Source organism: Engraulis encrasicolus, chromosome 24 (genome assembly GCF_034702125.1).
Source record: "Engraulis encrasicolus isolate BLACKSEA-1 chromosome 24, IST_EnEncr_1.0, whole genome shotgun sequence".
Classification (NCBI taxonomy): Eukaryota; Metazoa; Chordata; class Actinopteri; order Clupeiformes; family Engraulidae; genus Engraulis; species Engraulis encrasicolus.
The window spans coordinates 22569564-22589043 of record NC_085880.1 but is presented as its reverse complement, the minus strand read 5'-3'; the positions used below and the strand labels follow the sequence as shown (position 1 = coordinate 22589043).

The 19480-nt window shown below is 40.7% G+C and overlaps 2 protein-coding genes across 2 annotated transcripts; one reads left to right on the top strand and one right to left on the bottom strand.

Moving 5' to 3' along the window:
- The first annotated feature begins 329 nt into the window (after positions 1–329).
- Positions 330–4443, top strand: LOC134441735 (complement C1q-like protein 4). Its single transcript, XM_063192127.1, is given in 3 exon segments — positions 330–399; positions 770–913; positions 4058–4443. Coding segments are annotated over 3 exon segments (510 nt in total). The 3' UTR covers positions 4354–4443.
- A 6113-nt stretch (positions 4444–10556) lies between these two features.
- LOC134441734 (G-protein coupled receptor 4-like) lies at positions 10557–16350 on the bottom strand. Its single transcript, XM_063192126.1, has 3 exons — positions 16035–16350; positions 10737–10976; positions 10557–10576 (listed from the first exon to the last, which is right to left on the bottom strand). Exons 1-3 carry the CDS (start codon positions 16348–16350, stop codon positions 10557–10559), a joined length of 576 nt encoding a protein of 191 aa, XP_063048196.1.
- Between the last annotated feature and the right edge of the window lie 3130 nt (positions 16351–19480).

The window sequence follows — 19480 nt, the reverse complement described above, 5'->3', positions numbered from 1 at the left end:
TTTGGGCGGGATTTGGTCAGACACATCTGGCAACACTGGTCAACTCGTCGCGGATTAAATTAATTGTCATTAAAGCGTTTTAAAGAAATGTGGTCAGCGATTAAGTGTAACAGTGTTAGATAAGCAATACCACTTGAGTCTGTGGGTTATACTCTATTGATAACGGGCAAGGGGATGTTTACGGCACTCCGCTTCACGTCATGCCCCACTCCCCTTGGCCGTTATAAATCGAGCATAACCCACAAAAACATGTTGTTCATGCGATTTTGTTTTGGTGATTGGAGAAAAAAATAGCGATTTTGACACATAAAACTGAAACTGAGGCTATGATGGCTAAAATGCTGACCAGATTAAATGACGCTGAGATGAAAATAAAGGAGCTGTCGAAGGCCAAGCTGGGTAAGGTTATTGTGATTTTATTCATCTATCCGCTAGAATTTCTGTGTTGTAACTTCAAACAGCATTCCCAGAGTCATTGCCTTCCAATTATGCATCATGTGTTTGTTTACAGATCAGGAAAATGAGACGAAGGCCCTATCCACTAGACTGCAAATATCTGAAAGTGAAAAGATGCAAAAAAAAATATAGTAGACTATAGCCTACTTAAAAGTATAGTATAAGCCTACTTAATTTATCAAAATCGAGTTAAATAGGCACCTGCTCCCCAAAACTGCAACTCCTCTTCACTTCTTCAAAGTACTCTGAAACAATCTCTTTGTAGTTTCATCTTACACTATATATGTGTTGTTTGACTTGACCCTGTGTTTAGAGGTGGCCTTCATGGCAGCTATCCAGCCCTCATCTCCTGCAGACGGTAGTGGCTTTGGGAGAATCTGACCTTTTTCTGAAGAGATCACCTTAGTCCACCAGAAGGTTCTGACCAACGTTGGAGGGGCCTATGATTCTTTGTCAGGTGAATTCAAATATTCATCACTCTACATCTGCTTTCAAGAAGGTGCAAGAAATTAGGAAATGGGAAAAAAGGAAAACTTTGTCCTTTAAAAAAAACAAAAAACTATAGGCTTGTTGCCAGAGGAGGTAGCAGCATCAGTTCTAGAAATTAACTTCTAAAATATTACATAGTGCACCGTTTTAACCCGAATGTTCAATTTAATTCAATATAAGACACAAAGGGCTAGAGATGATGTTACTCAGGTGCTCATACAAGTCAAGTTCCAAAAAAGAGGTACAGCTGAGGCACTCTGAGATTTAGCAAAAATATATAAAAATGGCAGAACTGTTTAAAAACAGTTGGCAGCATGCTGCAGCCATATTGGCTGTAGTACGCCATATTGGCCTTCATGGCGGGGGGGCGGCGGTAGCTCAGGTGGTAGAGGTGCCGTTTGGCAACCCAAAGATTGTAGGTATGAGCCCCGCTCAGCCTGATTCCATTGTTGTGTCCTTGAGCAAGATACTTAACCCCAAGTTGCTCCTGGTGACAGGATGGTACCCTGCGTGGCAGCCACAGACACCGCTGTGTGAATGTGAGTGTGAATGGGTGAATGTGAGGCATACAATGTAAAGTGCTTTGAGTGCTCAAAGGAGTGGAAAGGTACTATATAAATGCAGTCCATTTACTATTTTTTACCATTCATGACTTGATTTAATACATTTTCATACTGAGGTTAGAAAATGCATTTTAGTCATGATAGAATGGATAGGACTACAGTCAGGACTCTAAATTCACTTTTTTCATCACCAGCCAAAATGGCTAGATGTTAATCTTACTAGCCAAAAAACACACTCCCTAATGGGTCAAAATGGCCAGTACAGCAAGTTGGTCTTTTCTACCAGCCAAACTGAAATTTCACCAACATTTGGTGGGTCGGTTGGTGTTAATTTAAAGCCCTGACTACAGTACATGTTCTGTCACATTATAGGTTATACATGTTTTTTTATTTTGTTTATAAACAGTGGTAGCCAACCACAGGAGCTAATTTTTTTGATTGACAGCGGTTTCCAACAATCAGAGGTTGAGTTGAGCGCAGCAAGAGTCGCACAGCCAGGGGAAAACAAAACTATTTCGCCAACTACACCATTCTCTTGTTTCCTTAAGCCGGGCATACACTGTGCGATATTTTCACTCGTGGGTCTTAAGCTTCTGCTCACACTGCACGATGGAATTTCACTGTTTAAAAGTTCACCGCTCACGACTCACGTCCTCACACTACACGAGCCGACAGTCAGATGCGAACGAAATGCTTCCACCGTACAACGCGACAGGCATGTTTCCCCGGTCTGCAGAGGAGGGAACATGCGAGGTGGAGATGAGGTCGCGCTCAACAGCGAATCGCACGGCCCTATTAATTTGTGCATGTGAAGTGTCAAATCGGGTCGTAGCACTGATTTAACTCTGCGATTTACGCACGAGCCACGATCAGAATTCCAAACCGTTTTGATTTTCTTGCCACCCTGCGATTGCACGATCGTGAGGCGAAATCGCTTGTCGTTACCCCATGTACACTGCACGATGCGAGACTCACGATTGACCTGCGATTGAGCAAGAAATCGGCCTGACTCTCAAAAAGTCGTGCAAGTGCCAAATCGGGGCAAAACCGGGGAAAAAGTTGCGCAGTGTAAGCCCAGCTTTAATTGGATACCTCACAAGACCATTGAAAACAAACGGACAGTTATACATACTGTGTAAAAAATTACAAGGATTTCAGAGTCATTTACTGTGAAATCTCACAGCTAATTACTCCGATGTTCTGGTACACTATGCTACTGTGATGGTCACACTATGCTACTGTGATGCTACTGTGATGTTTTGGCCAGCTGATAGCTACGCTAAGCTAGGTTTCAGGCCACCAGACGTTGCTTGTTTTGAAAACAAGCAGAAAAAAATGACTGGACATGTTTTTAGAAAAATGGGTCGACATAAACCTTCTTTCGACGTGACGCAACACAGAAAGGCTTTCGTGATTCGCTAGTTTCTCTGCATCATTTATGTCAATTGGGAAACACCGGGAAACACAGCCAGGCGAGGCGTTGCAAGTGAGTTTAACTTGGTTTGACCGTCCGATCATCAAAAGGAGTGAGTAAAACTGTTTTATCGGAAGTTGGCCTTTGAAGTTTGTTGGTGGAATGGACAGTGTGCGGGATTTCTTTGCATTTGACTGACAACCGCCCTGGGATAACATCCTACGCACCTGCCCAACTACAGAGGTGTGCAAAAGCGTCTTTGTTGAACCGAGGAATGGGAGGTGCTACAATAACATGGTAAAGCTACCTCTGTTGTGGTGATGAATGGAGGGGCGGGATCATGGTAGTGTGGGTAGGGTGACAATGTGGTGTGATCACAGTAAACTACTGTGAGGAAGATCACAGTAAAATACTGTGAAATGAACGCAATTATTAGACAGTAAGTTACTGTGACATCACAGGAATATTTTTTACTGTGTACATTTTTAATATTTGTAAACTTTTGAGTGCGTGCGCAGCCAGGGATTCCAAAATGCTATGCAGCTAGGTGTTTATTGGAAGTGCCATTGCAGCCCTGCACAGTGTATGGCAAGAACATGTTGTCTTCTCGGCTAGCGGTTTTATCCACTTACTCGCACGCTGTAATGTTGGTGACACCGTTTAGAAGAAAATACTATCATGTCGCTGGTAATGCTTTGGCATGCTCCCTAAATAACGCTATATTGTGTTGCAAAGTGTTAGCCACTGCTGACAAGGCGGGTTTTTTGCGATCGGAGGCAGCCTCTGATTGTTTGGATGCTGCCGTCACTCAAACTTCATCCCCACGTGTGATTGGTGTGATACAATAACTTAATTTACAAAGCATAGGAATCGATTCTGATGTACTCACATTAAGATGCGTTATCCCAGAATGGAGTTGCAGTACAGAGACCACAGAAACCGCAGCAACATCCAGCCGACGAGAAAACAGGTTCTAACCACGCACTACACTGGTCCAATGGAACTTCCAATGTTAAACACCTAGCCGCCTAGCATTTTGGAATCCCTGGCTGCGTACACATTTGTTTGTGTTCAACCACAACCCATGTGTAACTGATGGCGTAATTATCTAATCTCTCTTGTGTCCTACATGCAGGTGTGTTCACTGCCCCAGTTGCGGGTGTCTACTTCTTTACCTTCACGACCTACAGCTGGGTGTCAGAGAAGGACATTGGCGTCAGGCTGATGAAGAACGACGAGGAGGTGCTGCTGGTTTGGGAGACGCAGGATAAGGGCGATAATGAAGACTACGCCTCCAATTCAGTGCTGCTGGAGCTGGTGGCTGGGGACAGGGTCTTCATGCGCCTCAAGAATGGCTATCAGGTCGCAGGCTCCATATACTCCAACATCCATACCTTCAGTGGGTTTTTGCTGTACCCCAAGGCCAAGTAGTCAACTTACCCAACCATTTGATGAATGCAAGCAAGATTATTGTCTGCATTTGATGCCAGATGACAACCAATAAAATGTGTCAGCTTGGAATGTTTTGCTTATCTAATGTCTCGTGTCACTTACACTGCTACACTCTTAAAACTATGCTAATCAACAGCCAAACATAAGCACACATTTCTAGGAAGTCATAAGTGCTGGAAGTTTTTGTTGTTGTTGGGGGTGTTCCTTACATTGTATGTATTGGATGGGGTGGGGGGCTTTCAGATGACTTTGTCCCGGCTTTCCCAAAGCTATCAGCAGCACTGTTTGTTTGGTACAAGGAATGCCCTAATGTGCCAGCCCAGTCATTAGGCCTCAAAGGTCATATGGCCGCTAATTTTATTCACCACCAGATGGTAGCATTTCGACTGAATTTAGACGGTGGGTGTGCCACAGGATTTTGATCCTTTCTTGGTTGCCTGCACACAGACTTTCCGCACTCCTTCCGACAGCAGACTGATCGGCCAGCTGATGTAATGATTGAAGTTTCATGATAGAAAAGTATCAACAGCTCCAACACAGACTTGTTCTTAGTAACAATGTAATAACCTCGCATAGGCTATTTAAACAAAAAAACGTAACACTTCAATAGTAAAAAAGGCATATTTACAATGGTAGGTCATTGCGTGCGTGCGTGCGTGCGTGTATACACGTGTGTGTGTGTGTGTGTGTGTGTGTGTGTGTGTGTGTGTGTGTGTGTGTGTGTGTGAGAGAGTGTGTGTACACATGTGTACCACTGAATGCTGCTTGTCCCCAGCTTTGCTTTGCTTTTTTACATGTTGGTTAAGCTACACCTTTCATATTCATATTCAATCACCACTGCTGGTCTGTGTGTGTGTGTGTGTGTGTGTGTGTGTGTGTGTGTGTGTGTGTGTGTGCGTGTGCGTGTGTGCGTTTGCGCGTGCGCGTGCGTGTGGTACAAGGAGCCATGTGTGGGTGGACTGAACTCTGACACGTGTAAATGGCCTCCAGATACTGGAGAGGGAAACTAAGCATACAGCATATTTATTATTTGTGGTTTCTCATCTGTGGTACAGGGGAAGACTGTGAACTATAAAATTAAATGAAATAAAATAAAATAGAATACAATAAAATAAAATGGATACAAAAATTAAACATAGGCCTACATACAGAGACGTATCTTGTCACCAGGTTAGCCAGGCAGCCGCTTGGGACCCCAAGCCCCTGGATGGTGAATAACAGTTTGCACTGTGCTAAAGTAGTGGCACATTTCTTTCAAATGTTCACTCTTTTGACATTTTGCTTGGGGCCCCAGCTGAACCTAGAGACGCCTCTGCCTACATAGGCCTGCTATTACAAGCTACTATCTACTTTAGGCTTACATATGGGCCCATGAAATAAGACAAGGGAGAGAAATTCTAAAATGTAAATGCATTGCATCGCATTGAACAGATTAGAAAGTTACAATCAGAATATCAAAGTTAAGAGAAATTGTCTTATTTTCCAAGATGTCATAGGAATCCGACCTCAACATGGCTGATGACTTAAAAATGATGATGACTGTAATTTATTATTTAGGGAAATTTAGTGAAAATGTCATTTGCATAATAATTTGGAACAATAAGATGCAAAACAATCAATGCAATGCAATGCAATACAATACAATTGCATAACAATAGCTGATGTGCTATGACTTAAGATGAATGTTCATTTTGTATGTTGTTTTTCATTATTGCAGTTTGGAAGACTTCTCTTTCCTCAGGGGGACATTTGTCTTGCAGTCCCTGCCTCCCATACCCACTACTCACTGACTCAAACACCACATAAATAGGCTACATGTAGTAGCCTACATAACACAAGACACTGCATAACAAGAAATCAGCCAGTGTCACTTCTTTGTGACACGGCATGCATTGTTGGACACCTTAAAATATCAAGCTGGAAGCTCTTAAACTCTCACTGAGATTGTAAAAACTAACATATTCAGTACACAGTGCAAGGAGCCATAGTGTGTGGGTCAACTGGACCATGCCATATGTTTAAGCAGTCTCATTAAACACAAGGAGGAAAAACATCCCAAATATGTATTAATTGTATCACTTTGGACAAATAAGAAAATCACACTCACAGAATCACAAACAAATCAGAAGTTGGGTCACAGTCCTTGTCACAATTATGAGTGAAATGTGACTGAAATGATTCATCAAAATGATTGAATAATTTTTCATCATTTTCAATTCAGACAAACAGACTAATGTTTAGATTGAAGTATCTGGGCCATTTGTTATGTTTGTCCCCGGTCCCCTATTACAGCAGAACAGAAGAGCTCTCGGCACATGTGAAACATCCCTCCTGATGAGCACATAAAGTAGAAGATCAAACAGGGGGTTCAACGCAACAAGAATGGAAGCCATGAGAGGCATAGAGTAACTTTCAAAGACAGTGTTATTACCCGTATTATAAAACAATGTTATGATGAAAGGTAGAAATAAGATGGTGTAAATACCCAGAACAAAACCCAAGATAGCCCTGATGCGTATCTGGTCATGACGAGGTACTGACGATCTGGACAGGGCCCTCCATGTTGCCACAAAAAAGAACATCACCACGGGATACGGGACCAGCAAGATGGCAGCCATGCAAGACCATGGTGAATGGGTGAACGCTAACGCCAACCATATAATGACAGACAAGCTCCAGTTAATGACAGACAAAGTGATTGACAATTTGTGACTTTGAATGTTCCTGTACCAGACAGCATGGGCAATCATTACGTACCTCTCTGCAGAGATGCACATCATGAACAAAACATTTACTTGCACGCTGTATCGGTAGATATACCAGGAAAATAGTCCTACAAAGCTGCCTCCCATTGCTATCCGTACAGACATTTGAATTGGATTGGCACAAATTTGAATCAGGTCAGAGATGAGCAGGTTTATGACATACACAGAAGCTACTTGGTCAGGTCTCACCTGAGAGCATAACTTATACAGAGCAAAACAAATTCCAGGAAATGCAATAAGGAAAACAACCCAGTAAACTACTATTTCAACGTAATCCCTGACCAAGACTTCAGTCCATCCAGTGGAGTTACTGCAGCTGGTGTTGTGTTGAAAGCCAGATACTATGTCGGTACAGGTCTCCTGGTTGTGAAGCACATCCATTTGAGTTGGAATTTGGACCATTTGCATCTAGAAAGATACAATCATAACATAAAAAAAATATTTTATATTTAAGTTTGGAGAAACTGTGAATGCCCGCCAAACTATTCGAAATAACCATACAATAACTCTGTAACTCTGCTAAGTAAAGCCAGTAACAGAAATAAAATGTGTACTCACTGGAATGAAGTTCCTCATAGGCTGCTCACTTAATATGGTTGTGGTCTCTACTGTAGGGCTATAAATGATAACTTGAAAGAAATACATCCAAACAAGGGACTTTTCAGTCTAATGTGTCACCTCTCTCTCATGCCTGTTAGCCTTTGATGCTTCACCTGACCGCAGTGTATATCAGCTGATATTCAGAAGGGGGAAACATGGGAGGAGAGACAGGGGACGTTGCAACAGGAAACGGTTGCAAAAGAGGTCAGTTGCAACATGATGTTTTTCTCCTGTCACATACAAGCTATAGGTGATGATGCTCTCTACTGTACACTTGCTTAGTTGTACTGTAGCATGCCCCATCTTGCAGACAAAAAGCAAGCAGATTGCATACATTTGTTGAGGTTTATTTGGAAAAATAAAAGCGCGGTTTAAGGCCATGGAGGTCATTTTAGTCTTTAGCTCATTGCTGTTATACTGTTCTCACTCAATGTGATGGTCAGCTTGAACATGCACTGCATGTAAGCAACCATCCTCAATATTTGCTCCCTTATTGAATAGGTTATATAGAAGAATGCAGTGAAAGCCCAACTGGGAAACTCCAACTCCCATTGTCATTGTCAGCACTCCACAGCACACAAGTGTTCACTGCACACATTGAAATTGCATTTATACCTCACCCGTGCAAAGGGGCAGCCCCCAATGGCGCCCGAAAGGGAGCAGTGCAGTGGGTGGGCACCATGCTCAGGGTACCTCATTATCACGGAGGATGGGGGCGAGCACAATTACTGCCCCCACAAACCTGGTGGGTCGGGAGTCGAACCGGCAACCTTTGGGCTACAAGTCTGACGCCTAACTGCTTAGAATGTGGCCTCATCTTTAAATGGGCTTGTTTAAACCAAATGTGTTCTGAATAAGAAAGCCAGATGAGGTCCTGCCGTGGGCATTTGGTAGGGCACTCACCTGCCATGCGGCTGACCAGGGTTCGATTCCCGACCCGCGTCCTTTGCCGACCCCTCTCCATCTCTCTCCCCATTCGCTTCCTGTCTACCTCTCATACTGTCCTGTCCATAATAAAGTATAAAAAAGAAAGCCAAATGTAAAAGAGAGTTTTGCTGCTGTCCGTGCCTCTTGGTAGGCTACAAGACTTGATGTTTGATTACCAGTAAGAGGAGCAGGCTAATTTAATGCCCCAGCAATTCTGCACCCAGCTGTCATGCAGCTAGTTTACATATTTATCAGCGTTCAGTATCGAGCTAGTCCCTCAGTATTGTGTCAAGCTTACTATAAATTAGTGTGTACTGTGTAGGCCTATAATAACCACTGAACTTTCACAACTTCTACTTATTTTAATTGATCATCATACCACTACAGGATTATGGCCCTATATTCTACAACCAATCAGTACAATGAATATAGGATTACATGGCATGAAGGATGCACTCCCCAGTGAGTGATGCACCAGTGATTCGTGGGCAGCATATAATTTGCTGCTGCTAGGAGTGGCTTGATTTCTAAGCTCCATTATAATGGGGCTATCTATTTACAGTAATGCACGATCTGGTGTAGCATCAAAGTTATATGGGGAATGACTTATACAGTGCAAAACACAGTATAGTATGAAGTAGATAAGCACATATTGTGTATAAACATACAGTCATTTTTGTTTTCGTTTTGGGGAATTCATGATTCCATCAATGTCCAGATATTATTATCTCTCTGGTGATGGGCCCATGAGGAGACTTGACAGCCTACACTAACCTCTGCTGGACAGCAGCAGAGACAACAGCTAAGACGGTATGTCATGGTTGAACTTTGCGTCCAAAGTGCCAAGACTGTATTCATGAAAATAAAAACATGCAGTTCAAAACTTTGCACCCAAAGCGCAGGTTTCAGCTTCCTCCTCCAGATTTTAATAAATAAAGTTATAAAAGCCACACAGTTACATAAGCCATTAAATACAATAATGATAGCAGTAGAGAATTGGTGTGATCTAAGATAATAAGCTGCAATATAATGTACCGATAATACAATACAGTGCAATACAACGTAATACAATTCTATATCAATACAAGAACTGATGTGCTATGATTTAAGATTATCAATCATTTTGTAGGCGTACGTTGTTGTTCATTATTGCAGTTCGTAAAGTACACTTAATTTTCCTCAGGGGGAAATTTGTCTGGACTTCTCACTGTGTCCCATACCCGCCTACTCACTATCCACATCACTGACTCATACATAACATAAATACATGTGAACACATAGACCACAAGACTCTGCATTGCATAACATGTCTGCAATCTTATTAAACATTCTTATAACAAATGTACATAGGAGTTTTAAAATAGTAACCAACACAAAGTGTAAGCAAGCCTGGGTCACAAGCAGAGCAGTGCCACGGGAAGTGAGTGTCCCTTCTTTGTGACACGGCACACCTTGTTTGACACCTTAACATATCAAGCTGGAACCTCTTAAACAACTGAGATTGTAAAAACTGACAGGTTCAGTACACACTGCAAGGAGGTGTGTGGGACAACTGGACCCTGCCATATAGCATATAGGCCTACCGTGAATTATCAACACAATAAAAATAAAAACTCATTTAAAAAAAGAAGTGTCTGTGTACACTGTTGAAAATATGTAGCTGATAATGAATGGGCTCATTTAACATGACAATCTCACATAATAATTGTATCACTTTGAACAAATAAGAAAATCTATCACAATAGAATCACAAAGAAATTCGAAGTCAGGTCACAGTACAAGATGCCATAATTGTGAAAATGAATTGTGAAATGTGACTCCAGCAAATTGATTGAATTATACATTTCAACTAACAGAGTAATGTTTAGGTTGCAGTATCTCAGACATTTGTTATGTTTGCCCCCTGTTTCCTATTACAGCACAAAAGAAGAGCTCTCCACACATGTGAAACATCCCTCCTGATGAGCACATAAAGGAGAAGATCAAACAGGGGGTTCAACGCAACAAGAGTGTAAGCAATACATTGAATACATACATGGATGGAATATTCAATAAAAAACAAAGGATTACTTGTCATTATCATTAGCATGATGAAAGGTATAAATAAGATGGTGTAAATACACAGAATGAGCCCCAAGATAGCCCTGATGCGTATCTGGTCATTACGAGGTACTGATGACCTGGACAGGGCCCTCCATGTTGCCAGAAAAAAGAACATCACCAGGGGGTATGGGACCAGCAAGATGGCACATGTGACATATCCTGAAATGGTTTCTTCTACTAAGAAGCTATAGGTGAGCTGGGTCACTACTGACAAGATCCAAATGACGACAGATACAACTAGAAATGCATTCTCACAGAAAATGCTGGAAGCGGGCTTGCCTTTTGGGGCAGAGATGAAACAAAGTACTATTGAGAAAACAAAGCTAAAAGAAATCTTGGAAAAACTCCATCCACCCAGTCAGAAGTTATGGGCCAAACAATTCAGCCATCTTGGATTCAGCCATCTTGAAAGTGTTGTAGCTCTGCGTTTTGGGGATATACTAAATGACATACATGGTATTTTAAGTTGGCTAAGGAACACTGCATATGATATAATTTTGAAAATCAACATGGCTTCGAGCGGGATTAGAACTCACAACCTCCATATCTGTAATCCAACCCCTTTGCCATTGATATTAAATGACATACAATACATGATATTTGAAGTTGGCTAAGGAACACTGCATATGATATCATTTTGAAAATCAACATGGCTTCGACTGGGGTTCGAACCTCCAACCCCCATATCCCTAATTCAGCACATTTGCCATTCATACTAAATGACATACATGGCATTTTAAGTTGGCCAAGGAACACTGCATATGATATAATTTTGAAAATCAACATGGCTTTGACTGGGATTCGAACTCCCAACCTCCATATCTGTAATCCAGCACATTTGCCATGCATACTAAATGACATACATGGCATTTTAAGTTGGCCAAGGAACACTGCATATGATATAATTTTGAAAATCAACATGGCTTTGACTGGGTTTCGAACCCCCAACCTCAATATCTGTAATTCAGCACATTTGCCATCCATACTAAATGATATACATGGCATTTTAAGTCGGCCAAGGAACGCTGCATATGATATAATTTAGAAAATCAACATGGCTTCGGATAGGATTCGAACCCTCAACCTCCATCTCTCTAATGCAGCGGCATGCATTACCACTAAGCCAAGCAGCTAATTGTCATGCATAGTCCAGCAAGACTATATTACATTGCATTGCAGAGCTGAACAATAGACTTCTAGAATGGTTGCTCGCACCTGCTCGTTAAGAATAGAATCTTGAGACAGTGACAGTTGAAATGGAACACTTCATTGGCTGCACCTGTTGTGATTGACTGAAAGACAGTTAGTATTGAGCTCTAGACAGGGGAGAGGATGAGAATGAGTTTTTTGTCTTTACAACATCGTTGTAAAAAAACTAAAAGGAGTTGGCACGTGTCCTTTTCACAGATCGGAGTCATGCTTGTGATCTCTCTAACAGTCTTTGAATGAAGTTTATAGGTGAAAGGGTTCAGGCACAAATGGACCTCCGTGTGGGACATGCGCTGATCTCTTGAAAAATGCACTTTTCGAAAGAATGGGATTCTCCATAGAGCCAGGCCTGTTTTTTTTACAAACCTGCCATTTAAAAAGTATTGGGAGTTGGGAGATGAAACTTTCACAATTTGGAGACATCCCATAGAGCTCGCTAACAACACGTCAACTAAACTTCTAGGTGAAAGTGTTGATGTTTTATGACCGAAAAAGCCTCCTACACTCTAATCTCTAGAGTGGCGGAACTTTGGTTCATGAAGGTTCCACCATATAGTCAGCCTGCCATCAGCAGCTAAGGTGCTTAAATAAACTTTTGATGGCATTTTTTGTTAAAAGTTGGCAACCATGCCAGAAGTTATCAGCATGGGCTAAGGTTTCAGAATCACCTGGTTGCCAACGCGGAACTTGACCTTTAAGGTCAAATATGAAGGTCAAGAGGTCAACCACGGTCAAATAACAGTGTTATTTAGTTAAAAATTGTTACAAAGATGTTAAAAGTGGGCAACCATGCCAGAAGCCATCAGCACGGACTAAGGATTCAGAATCAACTTGTTGCCAACACTGAACTTGACCTTTAGGGTCAAATTTGAAGGCCAAAAGGTCAAAAACAGGGTATTTTCTTGCTAGTCTTTGTTGGGAACTGTATATTCATTCATTCTTTTTCAAAAGTTGGCAACCATGCCAGAAGTTATCAGCATGGGCTAAGGCTTCAGAATCACCTGGTTGCCAACATGGAACTTGACATTTAGGGTCAAATCTGAATGTCAAAAGGTCAAACACGGTCAAATAACAGTGTTATTTTATAACATAATATGTTATTTAGTTAAAAAAAAAAGATGTTAAAGTGGGCAACCATGCCAGAAGTCATCAGCATGGACTAAGGATTTAGAATCAACTTGTTGCCAACACGGAATTTGAGCTTTAGGGTCAAATTTGAAGGTTAAAAAGGTCAAACACCATGTATTTTAAGGTTTGACTTTTTGGGGGACTGTGTTCGTGGAAATCTTTTTCAAAAGTTAGTAACCATGCTAGAAGTTATCAGCATGGACTAAGGTTTCAGAATCACCTGGTTGCCAAGAGGGAATTGACCTTTAAGGTCAAATATGAAGGTCAAAAACAATGTATTTTCTGGTTAGTCTTTTTTGGGGATCTTTATATCCATGGAATTATTGTTTTCAAAAGTTGGCAACCATGCTAGAACGTATCAGCATGGACTAAGGTTTCAGAATCACCTGGTTACTATATGGAACTTGACCTCTAAGATCAAATTTGAAGGTCAAAAGGTCAACCGAGATCAATAAAAAAATCAGTTTTTTGGTGATGTGCTTTCATAAAATAGTTGTTTGCATGGTACTGTATATTGAGGCCTATAATTTAATGTTTGATTTGGCTTATCATGGTGGGGCTCTGGCCTGTCATCCTTAGACATTCATCATAGCTCATTAGCATACAATTAACTTAAACTTGTATTTTTTTTAATTTTCATTCTGGTCATCTCAATTACTTTATTCTTCTTTGTGAAGCACATTAAGCTGCTGGTATGAAATGGGATATGCCTTGGCTCACCAGTGAATTTGCTTCTTTCCATAGAAAAAATAATGACTTCAGTTAATTCTGATGTGTTTCAAATGGTTATAGCAATGAAGGACACTTGCTGATTTGCTATGTCATATCATGGTTAGGAAATAACCTACAGTAAGAGTAGAGCAAGTATTGCACACTTCTCTTGATGTTCTCATGACTACTGAAGAATGTTCTGTTACAATTTCCCAGGCTTGAGTTTTTGTGTCACCTGTATAAAGCACCATGCTTATCTTTGGGTATTGATCGACTATTTTCAGAAGACAAAAAGGCAATTGATATGTTACCACCAAGTGATGCATATGGATTGCATCTTGCATAAGCAAATCAGCAGGCAAATGTATGGCTGCAGTCTGACAAAGTACATATTAACAAAGACACTGAGGAGACAGGTGGTTGGAAAGTTGTAGACTTGATGGCTGTGTGGTAAAGGAAACCTCCAGTTCCACATAGTAGCTTAGGACTGATAAGATGTGGTTGTGGAACCAAGTGGGCAATACATGCCTGCAGTTGCCTGAGGAATGGACAGCCCTGTATACCTGCATGTGATTAAAATGTAGAATGTTTAAACGCCGTAGGGATAGAACATGATCTGGATGACACAACCTTTTTGTAATAACAGCAACAATAGCTCATTTAAATACATAAATATCCAGTATGTACTGACATCACATTTGAATTTGAATTATTGTTTTAATTATTATTGAAGTAAAGAAACAATATGATCAATTACATTCTTGTTATTGACAATTTGCAATAATCACTTTCACTCATACCCTAATAAAAAAGACTATATAACTTCTAAATATACAGTCCCCTAAAGTAAGTTATTGGAACAGAAAGGCAAATTTCCTTGTTTTTGTTGTTCACTGAATACTTGGGGCTCTAAGTAGAATTAAAAGGTTAATTAATCACTGTCCCGAGTCATCTGATACTTACTGTAGGTGAAGTGTGACTCTCGCGACCACTTCCACCGTCCACTGTCAGAAAACCCCAAATGCAACTTTTGACAGCGCTGTCCGCTTCGGGAGAAACCTCATCAAAACAGTGTTTTATTTTCTTTACAATTATTTGTTCCAATACTTTCACTCATCTAAAATGATTGAAATAATATGAAATATCTCCTCCAGGTACTAATTATTCAATACATAATGCAAAACTTGTATTTTATGAAAGCCCATCACAAAAAAACAAAACTTTTTTTATTATTTTTTTCTTTATCCCGGTTGACCTTTTGACCTTCAAATTTGACCTTAAAGGGTGGCAACCATGGACCATGAAACCGTAATCCATGCTGATAACTTCTAGCATGATTGTCAACTTTTGAAAAATAATTCCATGAATATGAAGCCCCCCTCCAAAAAAGGCAAACCAGAAAATGCATTATTTTTGAAATTCAAATTTGACCTTAAAGGTCAAGTTCCATGTTGGCAACCAGGTGATTCTGAAACCTTAGTCCATGCTGATACCATCTAGCATGGTTGCTTACATTTGAAAAATAATTCCATGAATATACAGTTCCCAAAATAGACTAACCAGAAAATACATTGTTTTTGACCTTTTGACCTTTAAATTTGACCCTAAAGGTCAAGTTCCGTGTTGGCAACAAGTTGATTCTGAATCCTTAGTCTATGCTGATGACTTCTGGCATGGTTGCCCACTTTTAACATCTTTTTAACAATTTTTAACTAAATAACACTGTTATTTGACCGTGGTTGACCTTTTGACCTTCATATTTGACCTTAAAGGTCAAGTTCCGTGTTGGCAACCAGGTGATTCTGAAACCTTAGCCCATGCTGATAACTTCTGGCATGGTTGCCAACTTTTAACAGAAAATGCCATCAAACATATATTTTTCGGGCTTGGCAGGCTGACTAATAGTTTTCAATGGAGACCCAGGCTTTAACAAAATCGCCAAAAACGGGAAAACGACAAGAGACACGGAGAAGCCTATAACGATACGCGATCTCCAAGCCGAGCCGGTCGTTTTAGTGTTTGAACGGTGTCTCTATCTCGAAAGGCCTAGGAGGAGATCCATTTTCTATTTTACTGCTGCCCTGCACAAGAACGATAATAATAAATAATAAATAATAAAACAGGACTTAGAGATTACTATAAACGGGCCTTGCTCTGCAAGGGCCATGCTCTGCATGGTCCTTGCTCCGCAAGCCCGCTTAATGATTGATACCTTGCGATTCTGGATGTTTCTGTACCACACAGCATGAGCAATCATCACATATCTCTCTGCAGATATACACATCATGAAGAAAATATTAACCTGCACACCAAATAAGTAGATTCGGTTGCTAAAAAGTAAATCTTTCAAGAGACAGTAATACAATAGAGTTGTTTTAACTGGATTGGTACAGACTTGAATCAGGTCAGAGATGAGCAGGTTTATGACATACACAGGAGCTACTTGGTCAGGTCTCACCTGAGAGCGAAACTTATACAGAGCAAAACAAATTCCAGGAAATGCAGTGAAGAAAACAACCCAGGAAACTGCCATTTCAACGTAATTCCACGTCCCTTGTATAATGCAGTCTGTGGAGTTGATGTGGCTGGAGTTTTGAATGAAATGTGTTTCATTGTGCTGGAAGTAAGATATGTCAGTATAGGTCTGGTTGTGAAGGACATCCATTCGGCCCATTTGTCTATAGGAAAATAAATCGCAAAACATAAAAACACTATACTAAACTGTTTAACTAATAAGGCACTCATAGCCAATTTAACAGTGCAGTAGTAATCTAGCCCTTCCTCCTTGTCTAGATTAGAAACTTGTTATATGCCCTATAGATTAATGTTTATTACCTCCGCCAAGGAGTTTATGTTTTGGTCACGTTTGTTTGTCTGTCTGTCTGTCTGTCTGTCAGCAGGATAACTCAAAAAAAAGTTATGAGCGGATTTTGATTAAACTTTGTGGAGTTGTTGGAAATGACAAAAGGAACAAGTGTCCAGATCCAGGAATTAAAAAAAAAAAAAGATTCTTCACCATTGCGGGATAGGATCAATTTTGACATTCCAGTCCCCATAACTGCACAAAAACAAGGCAGAAAGACTAAAACAATTTGGGTGTCAAATATTCTAAGCGTCCTTGGTGGAGGTCTGCACTCCGTGAGTGCATTTCTTATGAATTAGAAACATGTTATACATGCATTGAGTAATATGGTTATGCATTTGACACAGCGCTATACTATGAAGATGAACTTGTACTTTACTTTTCTCTTCATCACATTGACAATTTCACAGAAGTCAGTTATTTGGTTACCAGAAATGTACTATTTCTACAGGAAGGAATATCCCTTGCAGTCAATAAAATATTTTATTTTCAGCAACAGAAATAAGTTCGTACTCACTGGATTGAAGATCTTCTAAGTTGCTGGCCAAATGTGGTAGCAGAGATGGTGAAAGGGCAGTTAAGAACCGGAGAAAGTCCACTACATTGGCCACTTGTAATGAATATATGTCATCCACACAAGTGACTTTGTATGATGTGTCACCTCTCTGACACTTGTTAGCCTTTGCTGCTTCACCCCGCCCCACTGTAAATAAGATGATATTCAGAGGGAGGGAACATGGCGATACGACAGGAGACGGCTGTCTTCTTACTATTCATCTTACTATTTCTCCCATTGCAAGTTAGGGTGATGATCCTCACTTCTTGCTTGTAACACTTGTAAAAAGTGTTGCAACTGTCCCCAACCTTGCTTAAGGTACTAATTATCAAATAAAAAAATCCAACATTTTCATTTATCATCTAATTAAATGGTTTTAGATAATAAACAGAAATTGTGTCATCACCTGAAGTTTTTAGCCTCTGGCTCAATGGATCTGATCTCAAATGCAAGTAGGCCTATGTGAATGCCACATGGTGCAAATGTTTCCTTCACATTGCTATCTTTGCATGTCAGTCACTTATTTATTTTTGTTGCTAACTTCAAAACAATTGAGCTGCTCCTTGTTGTTGTGTTTCTTCGTTTGGCTGCTTGGCAGGTTGTTTTAATTCCATAGTTCATTACACCTTCTCTCACTCCCATCAGCCTCCTGCTCATAGGCCTGTGTTGAGACATAGCTGGCACCTGAAAAGATCTAGCTTTTACGCACGCACGCACGCACGCACGCACCCACGCACGCACACACACACACACACGCTCCAACCGTATCTCATTCATTTCGTGAGGTATTCACCAAAAAAATAGCTTCATTTTCGTGGTGCATTCACGTTATTGCCCACCTTTCGTAAAGTCGTCACCAAAATAATAGATTAATTTTCACGCTGCCTATTCACTTGAATTGCCCGACTGTTGCCTAGCGACCCACTAGTTTGATGCCCTTTCGGTAGCCTACCGGGCGTCGAATTAGTGAGTCCCAAGTGTATCAGCAGCGTTCTGTCAGCACCCCCTCCCCACCCCGGCAGACGTTTGGATAACCATAGCAGCAGTGGGGCAATTCAAGTGAATAGCCAGCGTGAAAATTAATCTATTATTTTCGTGAAGCCTTTACAAAAGGCGGGCAATAACGTGAATGCACCACGAAAATTAATATATTATTTTCGTGAAGACTTACACACACACACACACACACACACACACACACACACACACACACACACACACACACACACACACACACACACACACACAGAACCTAAATGAGTGTGTGTGTGTGTGTGTGTGTGTGTGTGTGTGTGTGTGTGTGTGTGTGTGTGTGTGTGTGTGTGTGTGTGTGTGTGTGTGTGTGTGTGTGTGTGTGTGTGTGTGTGTGTGCCGGCCATATATACAAGTATACAGTAGGCCTATATTTAAAAAGATACGCCTATGTCTTTTCTTTTTTTGCGCTTTTTATTATGACAGGACCATGAAGGTAGACCAGAAAGTTTTGTTGTGGTAGAGAGGGATGGGGGTGGATTGGGAAATGACCTCAGGCCAGACTTAAACCCAAGTTCCTGTGTTCCCAGATTTATGGCATGGTGCCTTAGCCCATTCAGCAACATGCGCCCCCACCTCCCAGATATTTGTTTTAATTTAATCGTTTATTTAATTCGATATTTAATTACCGGGCTCCTGTGGCAGTCATGTTTCCAATCAAAACACTGAAGCTTTATATCATAGCATGCAATGTGTCATGATGTGGATAGGCCCATTATCATTACAATCAACTGAATGTGTTAATGTCTGAATGCCAATGGGCATATTGTTGGTGTACAGACATATCTAATCTTTGCAGATATGTGCACCCACAACAACAGCTGTCACTTGTTCTTCCTCCTTTTTAATCAGTAGCAGAGGCTGCTTTATCATGCCCAAACAAAGATTTTCATGCATTCAAATTTCACTTTTCCATTTGTCACGGATACTGTGGCAACCGGTAGGCTACATTCCCACTGGCAAGCAAATAAACACACACTTTCAGCTGGTGGACAGTGAATTTGTCCAGATTTTAACGCAATGACACAAAACCAACAGCTTTACGTCACTCCAGAATAATCTCATTGTTTATTTACATTGTTGGTTTATAAATATAGGTATTATTTCTTTGTTGTTTTATGTGCACCACAACAGACAATTGTTTTAGACTTCCTCTTTTTTATCACAGCAGCATCAGCATTTTGAGATTGCATTGTTAATCATACAACTCTA